This window comes from Octopus bimaculoides, chromosome 3, assembly GCF_046866305.1.
Source record: "Octopus bimaculoides isolate indiv1 chromosome 3, ASM4686630v1, whole genome shotgun sequence".
Taxonomy (NCBI): domain Eukaryota; kingdom Metazoa; phylum Mollusca; class Cephalopoda; order Octopoda; family Octopodidae; genus Octopus; species Octopus bimaculoides.
In genome coordinates, this window is record NC_142930.1 from 159,275,724 (window position 1) to 159,294,343 (window position 18,620).

Consider the following 18,620-nt stretch of genomic DNA (forward strand, 5'->3'; position numbering starts at 1 on the left):
CTTCCAGCTTTACATTCTGAGTTCAAATCATAGAGGTTGGCTCTACCTTTTATTCTTTCAGGGTTGATAAAATAGATGCCAGTTAAGCACTAGGGTCAATGCAACCAGCTTCCCCTTTTCACTCAAAATTTGCCGGCCTTGAGTCAAAAACTAGAAAGAATTATTATTTTAATATCCTTATGAGTACAGAGTCATGACTAACATGCAAAATTTGAAAACAGCATGGCTTACACGAGATAGAATAACCACAGCCAGAAACACCAATTCAATGAATAATCTCTTTGATAGGATTTCTCTGTATCGTAGGTCTTCTCATGCAGAAGTTACTGGAGATACACTATAATGACAACAGCTCAGTTTATAGAATCTGTTGAATATATATTTCATCATCATCATCATTGTCATGATTATGAAGACAACAACTGGTACCTGTTTATCTCTAACAATTCTAGTGCTCATTAGGAGGAGGAGAAGGAGATGATGGTAGTGGTGGTCTGCATCAAAATATTTCCCTTTTCTACTTTATTACTTAGCCAAGTGAGACCATAATCCGAGGCCTCTGCTAGGGGTGTAGCCAGCCCACTTATGCATACCTTTCCTTCATTGGACACTAAACTCCGCTTCCGAAGACCTGCTGAGGCAAGTGAAAGCGAAATCATGATGGCACCTGTGCCAGTGGAGCGCTAAGAGCACCGTCCGAGCGTGATCGTTGCCAGAGCAGCAGCCTGGCTTCCGTGCCAGTGGCACGTAAATAGCCCCATTTGAACGTGATCGCTACCAGCGTCGCCTTACTGGCACCTGTTCTGGTGGCACGTGAAAATACGTTCGAGCGAGGTCGTTGCCAGTGCCGCTGGACTGGCTCCTGTGCAGGTGGCACATAAAATACACCATTTTGAGCGTGGCCGTTGCCAGTACCGCCTGACTGGCCTTCGTGCCGGTGGCACGTAAAACACCCACTACACTCTCGGAGTGGTTGGCGTTAGGAAGAGCATCCAGCTGTAGAAACTCTGCCAGATCAGATTGGAGCCTGGTGTAACCATCTGGTTCGCCAGTCCTCAGTCAAATCATCCAACCCATGCTAGCATGGAAGGCGAACGTTAAACGATGATGATGTTATACCATTTGTGAAAAATTATATTAAAATTGTCTTTTGAATTCTAAGCATGTACAGACAGCAATTCTACATGGTAGTGAGATGTGGTCCCTGAATGTAGAGGACATGCAAAAGTTAGAAAGGAATGAGGCTAGTATGCTCCACTGTATGTGTAATGTAAGTGTACATGTGTATTGTATGTGTGTGTGCATGTGTGTCTACTTGTGTGTAGATGTGTGAGTGATTGTGTAATATTTTCTACGGGGTGGGCCAAAAGTCACGAAAAGATATGAGATTTTAATAAATTTTTAAAATTATTTTTTTAATTTAGACGTAATTTTTCCCACCTAGCTTACATCTATTTCCCGTATATATGTGTGTGTGTATGATATTGTGGTATTGTAAATTTAAAACAGAAAAGAAAAATTAAGAATGACTTTTGGTCCACCCTTTAGTAAGTAGATTCGTATGCTTGTAACAATGTTGGAATTAATGAATCAGAGCACCTGATTCACTTCGGTACTGTCTGTCTCATTATTTTATGAGGTCAGAGATTTGTGTGAGGTCAAGATATACTGCAAACTCAATTGATTCCAGCTATGTATCATGTATTATCTCTCAGCAGCAGAATGTCATATCAAGATTATAAGTGGGACATTTGCCCTCAATTATAAATTGTTAAAGATAACAGTGACATGATTTTATTTTATTTTACTTCTCAAAGGGGTTTATTTTGTTTCTAAGCTTACTCAGGGTCTGTCTCCCTTATTTCACCCCTTCAACCAGATTAGCCCTTTTAAAACCAAACCACTACCATATGACAGTATTCAGAAGTAATACAACACTTCGCAGATATCTTTTCTAAGTAAAACCACCCATAGAAGAGAATATGACCGTGCGGTTGTGGTAGGTTATACAAAGGCGAAATATGCCGCCCCCTCAAAATAAGGGTAGAGGTACATTGTAAAACTGTGACACGAGGGGGATGTTGAAAAATCGGATATAGCCAATCATGTATGGGAAAACAGAGACCACCTCCTGCTGTGGGATAAAGTTAAAACAATCAACAGAGAACACCACTGGAAAATACGAAAATTAAAAGAGGCTGCATATATGCTTGGATACAATAACCTCCTAAGTAGACCTAGTGCAGATATGAATGTAATATGGGAACTGGTATTAAGAAAAGATAAAATACTAGGTTTATAAGCCCTTAAATTCATTCTATAATTACCCATGGGCATATGGCATAGTGGATAAGAGCATGGGCTGCTAACCCTCGGATTCTAAGTTCAATCACAGGCAGGGACTTGAAAAATAATATTAACAGAAAAATAACATCAGCAACATACTTTAGGAATCAGAACATTAGTCAAATAAAGGGTTCGAAATCCCACCAGAACATCTGATGAAGGCTGGAGAATACATCGGCCAAAACGTGATAACTGCAAACAAGATGAGGACACCTATCCGTCCATTGTAAATAATGTCTTTCAACTCATGCAATAAAAATGATAATACAGAAAATAGTACTACTAGGCACTGCACACATCCTATGTAAACCACTTTCAATACAGCAAAAACAAGAGCATCACAACAAACCATAGCACACTCTCAAGGTACACAGAGCTGTGCTCAGTAGTGCAGTGAAAGCATGTGATGATGATGATGATGATGATGATAATAATAATAATAATAATAATAGCAAAAACGACAACAACGGTTTCAAATTTTTTCACAAGGGCAGCAATTTGGGAGGAAGGAATGAGTTAATTATGTCTGGACCCCAATGTTTGGGCAAGTGTCTTCTACTATAGCCCTAGACCAATCAAAAACCGTGTGAGTGGATTTGGTAGACAGAAACTGAAAGAAGACTGTTGCGTGTGTGTATGTATGTGTGTGTGTGTGTGTGATGGTTTCTTTGCCTTGACTTCGCCTGATAGTTGTAAATGAGTATCATTGTAGTCATGTAAATGATGTACATGCATGTTTGTGTGTTTGTATGTATATTCGTCTAACCCAAGATAGCATGGAGAAATAATTATGGAAATGTTTGATAGACAAGTTAAGTAAGAAATAAAAGATAGTATGCTAATTTTAGTGAAGAACTTAGAAATAGGAAATATTCATATTTGTAAGTATATACATTCATGTTAAAAAATCCAACAGCATATAACATAAAGACATGTTAGTCTGAAATTTATATATTGGATATGTTCATTATTTCTGGACAAGGTGCCTTGTTTGTGATAAAAGATAGTGCCATTTGTACACATCTCCAGTCTTATTCAGCAGACTGATAAAGCTGATAATTGGAGAGTTGAGCAGCAGTAAGAATGTTGAAATACAAAAAAAAAATAATAACTTCTAGAATTTATTGAATCCACCCAAAACATTGAATCATCTCTATATATGCATGTGAACAGGTATGTATACCTGTGTGCAAAGAACAAGTGTGCCAAGAAAGAAAAAGTGGGTCATGAAACTACTAACCACTAAAAAATATGTGCACACATACATAAACACATACTCACACACACAGAAGCACAGCTTTTAATGTCTGTCTACCATGCTGGAGGCGCAATGGCCCAGTGGTTAGGGCAGCAGACTCACGGTCATAGGATCGCGGTTTCGATTCCCAAACCGGACGTTGTGAGTGTTTATTGAGCGAAAACACCTAAAGCTCCATGAGGTTCCGGCAGGTGATGGTGGCGAACCCTGCTGTACTCTTCCACCACAACTTTCTTTCACTCTTACTTCCTGTTTCTGTTGTACCTGTAATTCAAAAGGTCAACCATGTCATACTCTGTGTCACGCTGAATATCCTGGAGAACTATGTTAAGGGTACACGTGTCTGTGGAGTGCTCAGCCACTTGCACGTTAATTTCACGAGTAGGCTGTTCCGTTGATCGGATCAGCTGGAAACCTCGACGTCATAAGCGACGGAGTGCCAACAACAACAACCATGCTGGCATCAGTTAGAGGATTTGACAAGATCCACCAAGATGGAGGACTACATTGAGCTCCAATGTCTGCTATGATTGGATGGTTTTTCTTATACCAGCCACTTTACAGAGTGTACTTTTTCAAGGTACCAACTTGAGTGAGGTTGCAGTGTAGCTCATAAGACCAAAAACTGTGAGGACTATAGTGGAGAGGGAGATAACTTTGTATCAGTTGATGAAAGAAAAAAAAAATGACAGGCGTAGGAGTGGCTGTGTGGTAAGTAGCTTGCTTATGAATCACATGGTTCCGGGTTCAGTCCCACTGTGTGGCACCTTGGGCAAGTGTCTTCTATAGCCTCAGACTGACCAAAGCCTTGTGAGTGGATTTGGTAGACGGAAACTAAAAGAAGCCTGTCGTATATATGTATATATATATATATATATATATATATATATATATATATATATATATATATATGTGTGCGTGTATATGTCTGTGTTTGTCCCTCCAACATCGCTTCACAACCGATGCTGGTGTGTTTACATCCCCGTAACTTAGCAGTTCGGCAAAAGAGCCCGATAGAATAAATACTAGGCTTCCAAAGAATAAGTCCTGGGGTCGATTTGCTTGACTAAAGGCGGTGCTCCAGCATGGCCACAGTCAAATGACTTAAAACAAATAGAAGAGTAAAGAGTAAGAGAGTTAAGAACAATAAAGGAAATTGTTCAAAATATTTAAGGCTGTGGGGCTGGATTACTAACTCTTTTACTCTTTTACTTGTTTCAGTCATTTGACTGCGGCCATGCTGGAGCACCGCCTTTAGTCGAGCAAATCGACCCCAGGACTTATTCTCTGTAAGCCTAGTACTTATTCTATCGGTCTCTTTTGCTGAACCGCTAAGTTACGGGGACGTAAACACACCAGCATCGGTTGTCAAGCGATGTTGGGGGACAAACAGACACGCACACATATATATACACACACACACACAGTCCGTCGTATATATATATATATATATACGACGGACTTCTTTCAGTTTCCGTCTACCAAATTCACTCACAAGGCTTTGGTCGTCCCAAGGCTATAGCAGAAGACACTTGCCCAAGGTGCCACGCACTGGGACCGAACCCAGAACCATGTCGTTGGTAAGCAAGCTACTTACCACACAGCTACTCCTGTGCCTGATCATAAGTTCATATCTTACTGCTGTTTCTGTAAGGAAAGAAACCTAACCCTGTTTACTATAGCTGCCTGACTGAACAAAGTCAGGCTCTACTCCTAATTTAATGGCTGAGTGGTTATGAATTGGATGAACATCCAATTGTATATTTAATTGTTCCAATAAATAAAGTATCGTATTATTTATCCCTTTAAGATTCAGATTGGTCTGTCAAATGTAATGCTTATCTATTTGCATCATTTTGAATTAATCATACATTATCTTGTAGCTTTGAGATTTTGATAATGTGATTGTTTACCATTACAATTATATTCTAGGGTAGGTACGAGAGGCTGGATCTGGCCAGTTTGAGCATAAAACAGAATATTTGGGCTTAATAGGGCCAGTTTAAGTGCTAAAAGGTTATACATGGTAAAAAGAAAATGAAGCAGCTATTTCTGGTTGATTGAGCTACTACCATGTAAAGGCTCCTTCATTGATTTGAGAATTGGAGATTCCATGATGTGGTAGTGGTTCATCAACAAACATATTTTCACCAGCTTCAATTCATCACTGGATTAGTTTTACTGGTGGTGTTTATATCCTTGGCAAAAAAATCCCCAATTAACCAGGAGTGTTATTCCTTCAAACGATATCCAATTGAAAAAATATTTCTTGTGTAAAATGTTTGATTCTGTCTTTTTTTAAATTAAAATAATTATTTGTATCTTTTAGGTCCTTAAATCGATCACATCATCATCTTTTAAGCAAGAAGACTGGTCAGTTGAAAGAATTCAAAAAAGAGTCTCACATTACAGCCTTCCAGACAACTGAGAAACTGACCAGAAAACAAGTTCAGTTTGAATCTATTTCTGATCTGAAGTTAAAGAAGGCTGAGGAAATTAAGAAGTGTTTTGTCAAAGCTGGAGAAGTTATTGGGGATAACTCTGTTACCACTTCAGAAAGTAAACCTCCAGAAACTTCCAATGTAGATATAATATGCAAAAGTGTCAGTCAGAAAAAGCACAAAAGATTGAATATTGATAAAACATCAGAAGATTCCACTGAAGAACAGCTCCCTAAAAGACAGGTATGTTTTAGGTTTCTCTTCAATGGCTCACATCTTTATAGTTATTTTTGTAAATTTACTGTTTTACCGCACATTTTCTGTACTAGTTGAGGTGGGATGATTCCGTGTAAATGTTGATACATAGGCATAAGTATGGCTATAGGTAAAGGTGTGTCATAAGATGTTTGCTTCCCAACCGCGTGGTTCTAGACTCAGTCTCACTGCATGGCACCTTGGGCAAGTATCTTCTACTATAATCCTGGGTCAACCAAAATCTTGTGAATGGATTTTGTTGATGGAAACTAAAAGAAGCCTGTTGTGTGTGCATGCATTGGCCTTCATGCCGGTGGCACGTAAAAAGCACCCACTACACTCTCGGAGTGGTTGGTGTTAGGAAGGACATCCAGCTGTAGAAACTCTACCAGATCAGATTGGAGCCTGGTGTAGCCATCTGGTTCGCCAGTCCTCAGTCAAATCGTCCAACCCATGCTAGCATGGAAAGGGTGGAAGGATAATCGATTAGTTTTTATATTTAACATTGTACTATTATTACTCTATTTTCTGGCATGTATAATTGAATTTTCTAGACCAAAATTTACAACCAAAAATGGTAGGTGGATTTACACACCAAACAACATTAGAGGACCAAAAATACCCTGTGAAAAGCAACAGGACTTGGAAAGACAGTGTTTGAATGTTCACAATGCCCATTTACACTGTATACTATGTTGTATGTCATGTTATATTTCATAACTATTGTTTGTTGCAGTGTAAAGAAAACCGAGTGATTGCTGAGAAAAACAGATCAGCTTCTCATAAAGGTAAATTTAAGAAACAAAAATCTTTATCTTGGCTACTTTTTTCTTTTTTTATTTATCTTGCAAGAAATTCAAAACTATGTAGAAGTATTTATGTGTATTTCACATGATGTAGTACCAGGTTTTATCAATTTTATACTAGACTTATAAAACACAAACAAACCATGAAAAGCTCATCAAGGTCTTTGCTTGATCTACTCAGAGGAAACAGTATTATGTGAAACCCATTTGATGTTTTGGTCTTGTTTCATATTTTAGAACTTTATTAGAGTAACAATTCTTTGTCTGATATTTTATACACGTCTTCAAATATTGGGCAAATGGGTAAATATATGAAATGTGATTTTGAATCCATGTTATGTGTCATATACTGAGATGTGGCAAGTTGCTGTAGAGCAACTCTATTTAATCCATAGCAATATGGAAATGTAGATGTTAAATTGAAGACCATCATGACATTGTCTATGTCACCATTCATGATTTCAACGGTTTGAGAATAGAAAAATAATGAGTTGTAATTTTTCTTAAAGCTGTCACGTGGAACTATTTATTTTTGTTTTCTTTTTATAGTTGAACGAGAGCTGGTAAATTATTGGAAGTCTATTTCATCACCACCAAGTGGAACGATTGAGAAAATATTTAACTCCAGATTAGAACCAGCATTAGTTATAAACAGCCTGGTGTTGCAAATTGTCAAGGTAAGTAACCTTAAAGAGACTAGGAACTTAGCATCAACAGGAAGAGCATCCAGCTCTAAAATTTCAGCCCCAAATAACTTCTCACCCAAACATATGCTCACTGAAAAAAACAGATTAAATGGATATTGACTGAAGAAATGTGTGTGTGTGTGTGTGTGTGTGTGAGACAAATGGAAACAACATAGGGTAAAGAGAACTCCTTAGTTTTGCAATTTGAATAGCAGTATCATTAGAAAGCTGTCCAAATGAGTCTATTGTTATACATTCTAGATGCAGCCTTGAGAGCTGTTCAAATGATTCTGTTGCAAAACATCCTAGAATGAATTAAAAAAAATAAAAAACCATACATTCCTCACTCTCTGAACACTTTACTGATCTAATTACCCAATCTTTCCTTTGAATTAGAATTTTCTGGAACCCTTCCTCTGCATAAGTTTGATCTAAACATCGACTGTATTGATCTTAATAGTTAGGTGTGTGTGTGGAGGAGGCAGATAATGGCACTGTCCTTCTTCTTCAGAATAAATATTGTTTCTTATATTAGCACAAGGCCAAAAGGGTATGTAATTAATTAGTTAATTAAATCAGTGCCTGTGTTTGACCAATGCTTTATTTTATTAAACCACAGATATTAAAAGGTTAATCTACACCAGCAGAATTTAAACACACAACATTTTATCAGGTTTTCTTCTGATTCTGCCAGTCAGAACCTATAACCTCCATCATTTTATATATAACTATCAACTTTTTTTTTATGCCTTTATTATTCTTTTACTTTCAGTTGCTGGAGGCAAGCCAGCATGAAATGGTCCAGTGGTACTATATCCACTCTAATGCAGGACAACCAACACCTTACCTGAGTGAAAAAGAAACTAGACTCTTTCATCTTATCAGTGTTCTAAATGATCGACCAGATGTAGTAAGTATAAGAAAATACCGTATTCCCAGATTTACATGTATGAATCTAAACACATGTAGATTAGAGTCTCTATCTTCAGGAGAGAGAGTGATGGATTAACAAAATCAGTAGAATGGTAAATTAAATCACAGTGATTTGAAAGAATAAATATAGTGAATTGATATAATAGGTACAATGATGGGCAAATAACATGGATTTACAGAATTATTAGAATACTGGGTTCACAAATCAGTAGAATGACAGATGTTTATTTTATTTTATGTTTTAAAATTTTGTCTTTCATCTTTTTGGGATTAATAGCAGTGAAATACTGGGGTCAATATAATCAACTGTACCTCTCTTTTCACCCCACAGTGTGAAATCTTAAATCTTTTAGAAATCATTGTTATTTGTAAAAGAAATGATTTAAAAAAATATTAGTGATAATAATAATTGTTATTATTAATGATAAAAAATTTATTATTTACATTTTCATTTATTGATTTTTTTTTCTTTTCTAGAATGATTTTATCCCTAAACTCTGTGATAGTATTCAGAAAGCTGTGTACAACTATGGCAAGGAATCAAACCATTTAGGAAGATGGTCTCTTTGGTAAGTTATTCAGCATATATATATTTATATAAGTGGATGTGTGTGTGTGTGTGTGTGTGAATTGAAAGTTTTTGTTTTTTGCCTTTTCTATGTCTATTTTCCTATGTTAATATGTATGTGGGCAGGTGTAATTTACAATATGTATTTTTAGCTGGTTGTCAGCTATTTTCTTATTATTGACTAATCAGTGAACCAAAGAGTGAGGCAGGATTGGAACCGGCTGACTAATGTGCTTTGCTGAAGGATACAACATAGCCAATGAGAGAACTTTTACATAGATGCGTGACCTACTAAAAATAGCAGAAGAAATTAGATAATGTGGTCTTAGATACATAATGTTATAATGGTCAAGTTAGAATGTTTTTAATCATGAATCTGCTCAATCAGAGCTCACATGGGACCAAACAACAATGATATAGTTGTTGTAGCATATTATATATTGAACTACGAGACAAATGTCTTAAATTTACAGCTGCCTTATCTGTTCTTATTTGGTTTTATAGCTCAGATAATGCGAAGTAATTAACGATCAGTTAGAGATAAGTTTAACTTTCTGTGAACACTCAGGAAGTATTTCCTCAGCAAAAGTGGTGAGTGGCAGAATTGTTTGCATGTTGGACCAAATATTTAGCAGTATTTCTTCCAGCTCTTTACATTCTGAGTTCAAATCCTGTTCAGGTCAACTTTGCCTTTCATTCGTTTGGGGTCAACAAAATAAAGTGTCAGTCGAGCACTGGGATCAATGTAATTGACTTGTCCCCTCCCTTCAAAATTGCTGGCCTTGACTCTACAACAAACCAGTATCCCCAATTAGAGGGGATGTTGTGGTATCGGTCACTTGTGTGCAATACAAACTGGGTAACTTGTCTAATGAGTCCTAGGGGTTGAAACTATAGTGTGTGTGTAAGTTGAGTAGTTAGTGAATTTTGAAAGCTAAAGAACTGTATCCAAAAGTCAGGGTTCCATGGTTTTTAGAGATCTGCTATTTATATAACTGGTTACAGGCAGAATTCCTTGTGAGTGAATCCAATTCCTCCAAATAATCAAATCTGAGTTTGTACCGTTGAACTATCTACTCATTTCCTCGCTGGCTACTGTTAAGGGTACATGTGTCTCTAGAATAACTCAGAAGTTACACATTAATTTCAGAAGTAGGTGGTTAGACTAACAGGCTAGTCAGTTTATTACTTCAGTGCAGTAGTTACTATTAGATATGGTTTGACTTACTTTGGAAGATTGATATTAAAGAAATGGAGGTTTTTTACAGTCACATATATAGCTGTCATTGCATGATCATCATCATAAGATTCATTACTGAGTATCTCTCTCTCTCTCTCTCTCTCTCATACACACACACACACACACACACTATAACATTTGAAAATTGCATCTGACATCTCTTCCTTCTTTCATTTCAGCCGTGTATATATTGCTTTATGCCGTCTTCAAGGTGAGACTGTTTTTATATTTAATAAAAATTTTACCCATCAAGCGAAGGTCAGCTTCATGAAACCTGTATTTAACCCTTTAGCATTTTAAGCACCCATATCCTGTCCAAATATTCTTGTTTTATGCTCTAACCAGCCAGACCTGGCTTTTCACACCTACCCTACTATGTTATTCTAAAAATAAACAATCTCATCATCAAAATCATGAAGCTGCTAGATGGTTAATTTAAAACACTGTGAATGAATAATTATTAGATTTGACAGACAAATCTGAATGCTGAAGGATAAATCAGTATTTGTTCCATCTACCTAGTTTAGTTTGATATGCAAATGTATCTAGGTGTGTATTTATCTATTCTCTTTATCTAACTTGCCCTACTTTTTAGTATTTCTAAATCACAGCTCCATGCATGCAGCTGTGTATGTACATAAGTTTTAAGGTCCTGCTATGCACTTGTGTGTGTTTAAGTATTGATCTGTACATGTGTTAGTGAGTATGTGTGTATGTAAACGTGTGTGTGTGTGTGTGGGTCTGTGTGCATATGTGTCCTGCACATGTTAAAAGATAAAGATTAAGCTTTGTTACTGATTTATCAAGACTAGGTAATAGATTAGGTTGTAAGGAATCCCAGACAATCTATGAATTCAGCTAACTGATTTGAAGATAAAGTCAGTGTTTGTTAGTGAAAGTGGACATTGAGAATTATCTGGATTATGGGAAGATACCTGGAATTGCCAATTCCAAATGTAAGCATGTCAAGATTGATACAAAAATAAATATCCATTCTTTACATGCTATATCAGAAAAAAACCCAAAACAAAACAATTTCACTGCATAGGTAGTGGTGTTGTTTATGTTTAACATAAAAACATGTTCAGCTGTTGAGCAGATAATCTTTCAAAAGACCAAAGGACTAAGTACTTTACTTTGAAATGCATAATGACTGGTGATAGGAATGACATCTGGTTGTAGAATGCTGCCTTAACAAGTCCTGTTCAACCTATACTTGCATGGAAAAAGTACACATGTGTCTATGTGAGATTACTTATCTGACAGACTTCAGGCTAAACAGAAATACTAACCAGCTTATATGTAAACGTGCATTGGGTGTTGATTCCCTTCTTTATAGGCCCAGTCAAATAGAACTGACTTGGACTAATCAAAAACGGCATGAACACGATACTCTTCCACTCTCAATATCAGATGTCATAATGTATTCCTGTTGAACATTGATTTGTTTCACCTCTCTCCAAGGTCCTTATTAACTGCTCACTTACTTCACACCCTTTACAATCCATATTCAGCAAGAATTCCTTAGGTAACTTCCCATTGTCTAAGACCTAACCATGTAAAACAAAACAACTAGAAAAAATGTTTCTTATACATATATATATATATATATATATAATAATAATAATATTAGGGACAAAATCCAAAATTACAGGTAAAAAACTCAATTAAAATCAATTTATAAAAAATTAAAATTAAATTGAGCCTTATAGATAAAGTATATATAAAATATATAGTTTTAGGGAAAATAACCAATTTTCAAGAACTCATCGATGAAAATCCACTATCACATATAGAAAAGTTAATAATTAAAAGCACAATAAATGAGTATAATATAAAGTAAAGTAAATATCATACGATAAATATAATATTATTATTATTTTATTATTATTTTATTATATTTATCTTATGATATTTACTTTACTTTATATTATACTCATTTATTGTGCTTTTAATTATTAATTTTTCTATATGTGATAGTGGATTTTCATCGATGAGTTCTTGAAAATTGGTTATTTTCCCTAAAACTATGTATATATATATATATATATATATCATCATCATCATACATCTATTTTCCATGCTAGCATGGGTTGGATGGTTCAACTGGGGTCTGAGAAGCCAGGAGGCTGTACCAGGCTCCAGTCTGATCTGGCAATGTTTCTACAGCTGGATGCCCTTCCTAACGCCAACCACTCCGTAAGTGTAGTGGGTGCTTTTTACGTGCCACCGGTCTTCCTGGGTCTACCTCTACCCCAGATTCCTTCAACTGTTTGGGAGTGGCACTTCTTCACACAGCTCTCCTCATCCATCCGTAGTACATAACTATACCAACGCAAAAGTCCCTCTTGCATGCCACATCCGATGCATCTTATGTCCAACATTTCTCTCAGGGCGCTTACAATCTGTCATGTATGCACACTGACATTACACATCCAGCAGATCATACTAGCTTTATTTATTTCAAGCCTACACATGTCCTTTGCAGTCACGGCCCATGTTTCACTGCAGTGAAGCATGGCAGTTCGCACACATGCATTGTACAATCTACCTTTCACTCTGAGCAAGAGGCCCTTTGTCACCAGCAGGGGTAGAAGCTTTCTAAACTTCACCCAGGCTATTCTTATTCTAGTGGTAACACTCTCAAAGCATCCACCTCTACTACTAACTTGGTCACCTAGGTAGCGGAAGCTATCAGCTATTTCTAGTTTCTCTCTCTGGAGTGTGATGGAATCTGTTTTCTGAGCATCTGTGGTGTTTATTGCCCCTGTGCATCTGCCACACACGAAAGCTATTTTCCTGGTTAATCTTCCTTTGATGTTGCTGCACCTCTTATGTGTCCAAAGCTTACACTGGGTACATCTTATGGAGTTTCTACCTACAACTTTTCTACAGATCGAGCAGGGCCACCTACCTGAGAGGGTGTGTGACGAGTTCGCCTTCCTACTTACTAGAACTTTGGTCTTTGCTACATTGACTCTAAGGCCTTTTGATTCTAAACCTTGCTTCCACACCCGAAATTTCTTCTCTAGTTCTGGTAGTGATTCTGCTACGAGGGCCAGTTCATCAGCATAGAGGAGCTCCCAGGGGCAACCCGTCTTGAATTCCTCTGTTATTGCCTGGAAGACTATGATGAATAAAAGGGGACATCAAACATTTGGGATTTTAGATTAATAACCAAAAGAAAAAGCTTTGGAAAAAATTTATTTTATAGATTTGTCTCGATATAATATAAAAATGTAAGAAGTTCTTTAATAAACAATGTAACTTAATAATGTCTTATATCGGTACATTGACTTACAGCTGGCGCAGCTACCCTCTTTTATTGCAATATCATCACAAATCAAAAATTGATTTTTAACCTCTGATGACAATGTGATAATACAGGGAAACAATGAGCTGACTTTAAGGTCAAAATCTAAATAAATAAATAAACATTCTGCATTTAAGATGTTTTTTTTTTTTTTTTTTACTGAAGTGTGGGTTTCGCAATGTTTTGAAAAAATTATATGAAATAAATATATTATAGAATATTTATGAACACCAATCTTGAGCAATGGAAAGAGAGCAGATCTTAGGTTAGAGCTTGTATTGTTTTTTATATATATAATTTATATATCATCTTTGTTGTTTTTCCATCTCCTTTACCATACTGTCATGGGTTGGACAAGACCTTTTGAAGTAGTCTTTCACATTTGGGTGTCCTTTTTGAAATTAACAATTTTAATTGCCTCTTACAGCATGCAGGCATCTTTTCTAAAAATGAAGACACACACACATCTATAATCATCAGTGATTCACATAAACTTTACCATGCTAAGTTGGATGGTTTTTCTGATGCAGTCTTTTGCAGTCAGACACCTTTCCTGTTGCCAACTCTTTTAGTCTTTTCATCTCTTCATGCAGAGATGGAGTGTGCCCACTTTAAAACTGGGGTACACCAGAACACACACACATTCTCCTAAATCTATTTATGAGTATATTGTGCTTCAGTGAATTAACATATTTTATAATTCTCTATTTGCTATGCACTTTTTATATAATTTTTCTCTTTTTCCCTTTTCTTGTAGGTCAACTTAGTACGGCCCGTATTTTCTTTTATAACATATTATGCCAGCTGCCCTCTCCTCAGTACATGCTGTTTGCTTTAACCGTCTCTGCTACATGGCCTTTGGTGTTGACTTTTAACAGAGAAGGTAACCTTTTTTTATATTTAGGTTTTATAATCTTAATCTTAAATCTAATAATCTACCATGAACTTTTGATTGGCCAGTTGGACCTTACGTTTTCTTTCTGCTCATAAATTAAACAAAGTTGTTATTTTACTAGATTAATTACCAAATTGTTGAATACTTCGAAATTTTCTAGAAACATAGGCTGTATGTTTCATTACAAATATTGTTATGCAATGGTTGAAGTTTATGTCTACCACAGTACATTCATCATTATCTTTATCGTTTAACATCCGCTTTCCATGCTAGCATGGGTTGGATGAATTGACTGAGGACTGGTGAACCAGATGGCTGCACCAGGCTCCAGTCTGATCTGGCAGAGTTTCTACAGCTGGATGTCCTTCCTAACGCCAACCACTTCGAGAATGTAGTGGGTGCGTTTATGTGCCACCAGCACTAGGGCCAGTCAGGCGGTACTGGCAACGGCCACGCTCAAGTGGTGTTTTTTACGTGCCACCTGCACAAGAGCCAGTCCAGCAGCACTGGTAACAACCTCGCTTGAATGATTTTCACATGCCACCTGCGTATTCAGTAATGGTGTTTCCTACAATTCTACCAGTTATTGCATTCTTTGTATGACATCATTTCAAAAATAGGTTCTTTTTAATTTTTCTTTATCTATTTCACAGGTGGACATGTGACTTTACCTCAAGTTATTGAACACGTGGTAGTTAATTCAATCAAAGGAAAACATGTAGATAAAAAGGTGAGTGATCTTCAGGTTTGCCTCTGGTGTCTATTTTTTTTTCATGAGTACATACATAACTAAGCATGAAAAAATTCATGCAAGGAATGCAAAACTATTCATTGAATTTGTTATGAATATAATCTCCAACATTTGCCTTTGTTCAATCACTGGTTATTCTTATGATCATGTTCATTGAAGAAACCTTTTCTTTAAAATTGTAGTGATACTTGTCTCAAATTTCAATTCACCATGCACTGAATTACTACAAACAATGGAGACATGGTTGTATGATAAAGAAACTTGCTTCCCAACTACAAGGTTCCAGATTTAGTCCCGCTGCATTACAGCTTTGGCAAATGTCCTTTATTAAAGCCATATAACCCATGCCAGTGTGGAAAGCAGATGTTAAATGATGATATAGATGAACTGTTTGAGTTAACTTCAGCACACACAAAGACACACATACACATCAGTGTTAAACTGTTTATGCTCCCTAAATGCACAAGTACATCTTGATAAAGAGAGGAAGGAAGTGTATAATTGTTACTGTGAAAAGTAACCATAGCTGTTACTTGCAAGTGAGTATAACTAGACAGCATGTACCATGCTTTCACTGATTGTTATAGATCTCTGTGTAGTTGTAAGCAAACATAGACATTTTCTTGATATTTACACTCCTTTGCCCTGTGAAACATCAAGGATGTGACAGTTTGAGGGAGTAAAATGTTGTAGCAGCACTAAGCTGGTATTCAGTTTCTGCTGAGTAGACTGGAGCAATGTGAAAGGAAGTGCCTTGCTCAATGACATAGTATGTCAACCAGTCCAGAAATCATGACCCTAACATGCTGACCACTAAACCATGCATATTCAATGTAGGATAAGTAAAGAAGGAGACCCCAGATTAAGAACTACTGAGAAAGAGGTTCCCTCAATGTTTTACATGATAGATGTTTTATAGTTAGCTGTGGTTATGATACAAAGAAAGAAAACCTATAATGGTGTGGATTAGAATTTTAATATGTTCTGTTTCTGTATTAATCTAGGATTTAAATTCAATTTTACAATTTTTCTGTTTTTAGATTCTGCGGTGTTTACATAAACTGTGTGGGTGGACTCTTCAAGCAGAAAGCAGGAAAAATGAGGTCCCACGCCAGCTTTTAGCACAACTTCAGGGTTGTCTTGATGCTACAATGAGCAGAGGTTTGATTATTTTCCATTTGATTTCTTTGTTTCAGTTATTTTTGCTTACTTATGAAAGACAAAGTCGACCTTGATGGGATTTGAACTCAGAGCAGTAAGTGTTGGATCCAATACTGTAAAGCATTCTATCCAGTACTCTAATAACTGCAAATTCACTATATGACTATATCTTTACAAGCTGTATATCAATATAAGCGGTGTGACTGGATGATGATGATATTGCTATATACCTGTATTCCATCCATGTTATATGTCTGTATACTATGTTATATATCTGAGTCCGAGCATGTTCATTGCCAGAGCAGCTGTCTGGCTTCCGTGCTAGTGGCCTGTAAATAGCACCATTTGAATGTAATCGTTACCTGCGTTGTCTTCTAGCACTAGAGCTGGTGGCACGTTAGAAAATCATTCGAGTGAGGTCATTGCCAGTGCCGCTGGACTGGCTCTCATGCAGGTGGCATGTAAAAAACACCTTCTCGAGCATGGCCGTTGCCAGTACTGTGTGACTGGCCCTCGTGCCGGTGGCACGTAAAAGCACCCGCTACACTCTCGGAGTGGTTGGCATTAGGAAGGGCATCCAGCTGTAGAAACTCTGCCAGATCAGATTGGAGCCTGGTGCAGCCATCCGGTTCACCAGTCCTCCGTCAAATCGTCCAACCCATGCTAGCATAGAAAGTGGGCGTTAAACGATGATGAGTTATAGTGTATACTATTATATTTTTTTGTAATATTATATGTCAATAGAAGGTGACCAGCCAGCAGAATCCTTAGCATACTGGGAAAAATACTAAGTGGTATTTCGTCCATCTTTGTTCTGAATTCAAGCTCCTCCGAGGTTGACTTTGCCTTTCATCCTTTCGGGAGTTGATAAAATAAGTACCAGTTGGACACTGGGGTTGATGTAATTGACTTGCCCCTCCTCTGAAATTGCTGGCTTTTTGCTAAAATTTTAAATCAATATTATGTGTCTATATTCTGTATAATATCTGTACTTATACTGTATATCACTATATTTGTTTCTCTCCAGATGATACATTCCGTCTAATGAAAGGAATCGAACTGCTGAGTCTCCAAGAGAATTGGTCCTGGACGAACAGTCTAATTCGGAACCGTATCGGTCCTTTGTTAAAAAAATATCTCTCAGTTGAAGAACCAAGTGAATCGGTCACTACTGTCTTGTCTTTCATACTTGAAATGTTAGGTAAGTCTGTTATGTTTGGTATTTTGTCAGATTTCCAATTGGTATTACAATTAATCTCCTTTGCTACATCCAATGGGTTTTTTTGTTTGAGCAAGCTTCATAACTTTGCTACACCACTTTACTTGCCTTCGTGGAAACCTTGTTGATTCCAGATTTCCAATGGGCCAGTCACTGCTTCACTGCTTTTCTGAGAAAAGTGGTGGCAAGTGGGATATCTTTGCTATTTAGAACAAATGGCACATGGGATATTTTTATGTGAAAGCACCATTTTTTTCATTTACTTGCCAAAGTAGTGCATCATTCACTGTTGTTAGCATTTTTTCTGATATACATATATATCATCATCATCGTTTAACGTCCGCTTTCCATGCTAGCATGGGTTGGACGATCTGACTGAGGACTGGTGAAACCAGATGGCTACACCAGGCTCCAATCTGATCTGGCAGAGTTTCTACAGCTGGATGCCCTTCCTAACGCCAACCCCTGCGAGAGTGTAGTGGGTGCTTTTACGCGCCACCGGCACGAGGGCCAGTCAGGCGCTACTGGCAACAGCCATGCTCAAATGGTGTTTTTTACGTGTCACCTGCACAGGAGCCAATCCAGCGGCACTGGCAACGACCTTGCTCGAATGTTTTCTAACGTGCCACCGGCACAAGTGCCAGTGAGGGAACAATCACAAATACAAGTGACCGAAATGGTGTTCCTCTGGACGGTCTCCGGAGTAATGTTAGTCTATAGGAGGCATAGCTCGGAGATCAGGGAGTCT

The 18,620-nt window shown here is 37.2% G+C and overlaps 1 protein-coding gene across 4 annotated transcripts in view; it reads left to right on the forward strand.

Annotated features, from left to right (window-relative positions):
• Positions 1 to 18,620, forward strand: part of LOC106884374 (uncharacterized) — a 70,068-nt gene that overhangs the window by 49,491 nt on the left and 1,957 nt on the right. For all 4 annotated transcript variants that reach the window (XM_089349890.1, XM_089349889.1, XM_089349892.1 and 1 more), the window contains 10 exons: positions 5,934 to 6,288; positions 7,037 to 7,088; positions 7,656 to 7,783; positions 8,565 to 8,702; positions 9,203 to 9,294; positions 10,713 to 10,744; positions 14,604 to 14,729; positions 15,395 to 15,471; positions 16,533 to 16,653; positions 17,681 to 17,854. In XM_089349890.1, the coding sequence (XP_089206016.1) occupies positions 5,934 to 6,288; positions 7,037 to 7,088; positions 7,656 to 7,783; positions 8,565 to 8,702; positions 9,203 to 9,294; positions 10,713 to 10,744; positions 14,604 to 14,729; positions 15,395 to 15,471; positions 16,533 to 16,653; positions 17,681 to 17,854 (1,295 nt within the window). The remainder of the gene's footprint in view (positions 1 to 5,933; positions 6,289 to 7,036; positions 7,089 to 7,655; positions 7,784 to 8,564; positions 8,703 to 9,202; positions 9,295 to 10,712; positions 10,745 to 14,603; positions 14,730 to 15,394; positions 15,472 to 16,532; positions 16,654 to 17,680; positions 17,855 to 18,620) is intronic.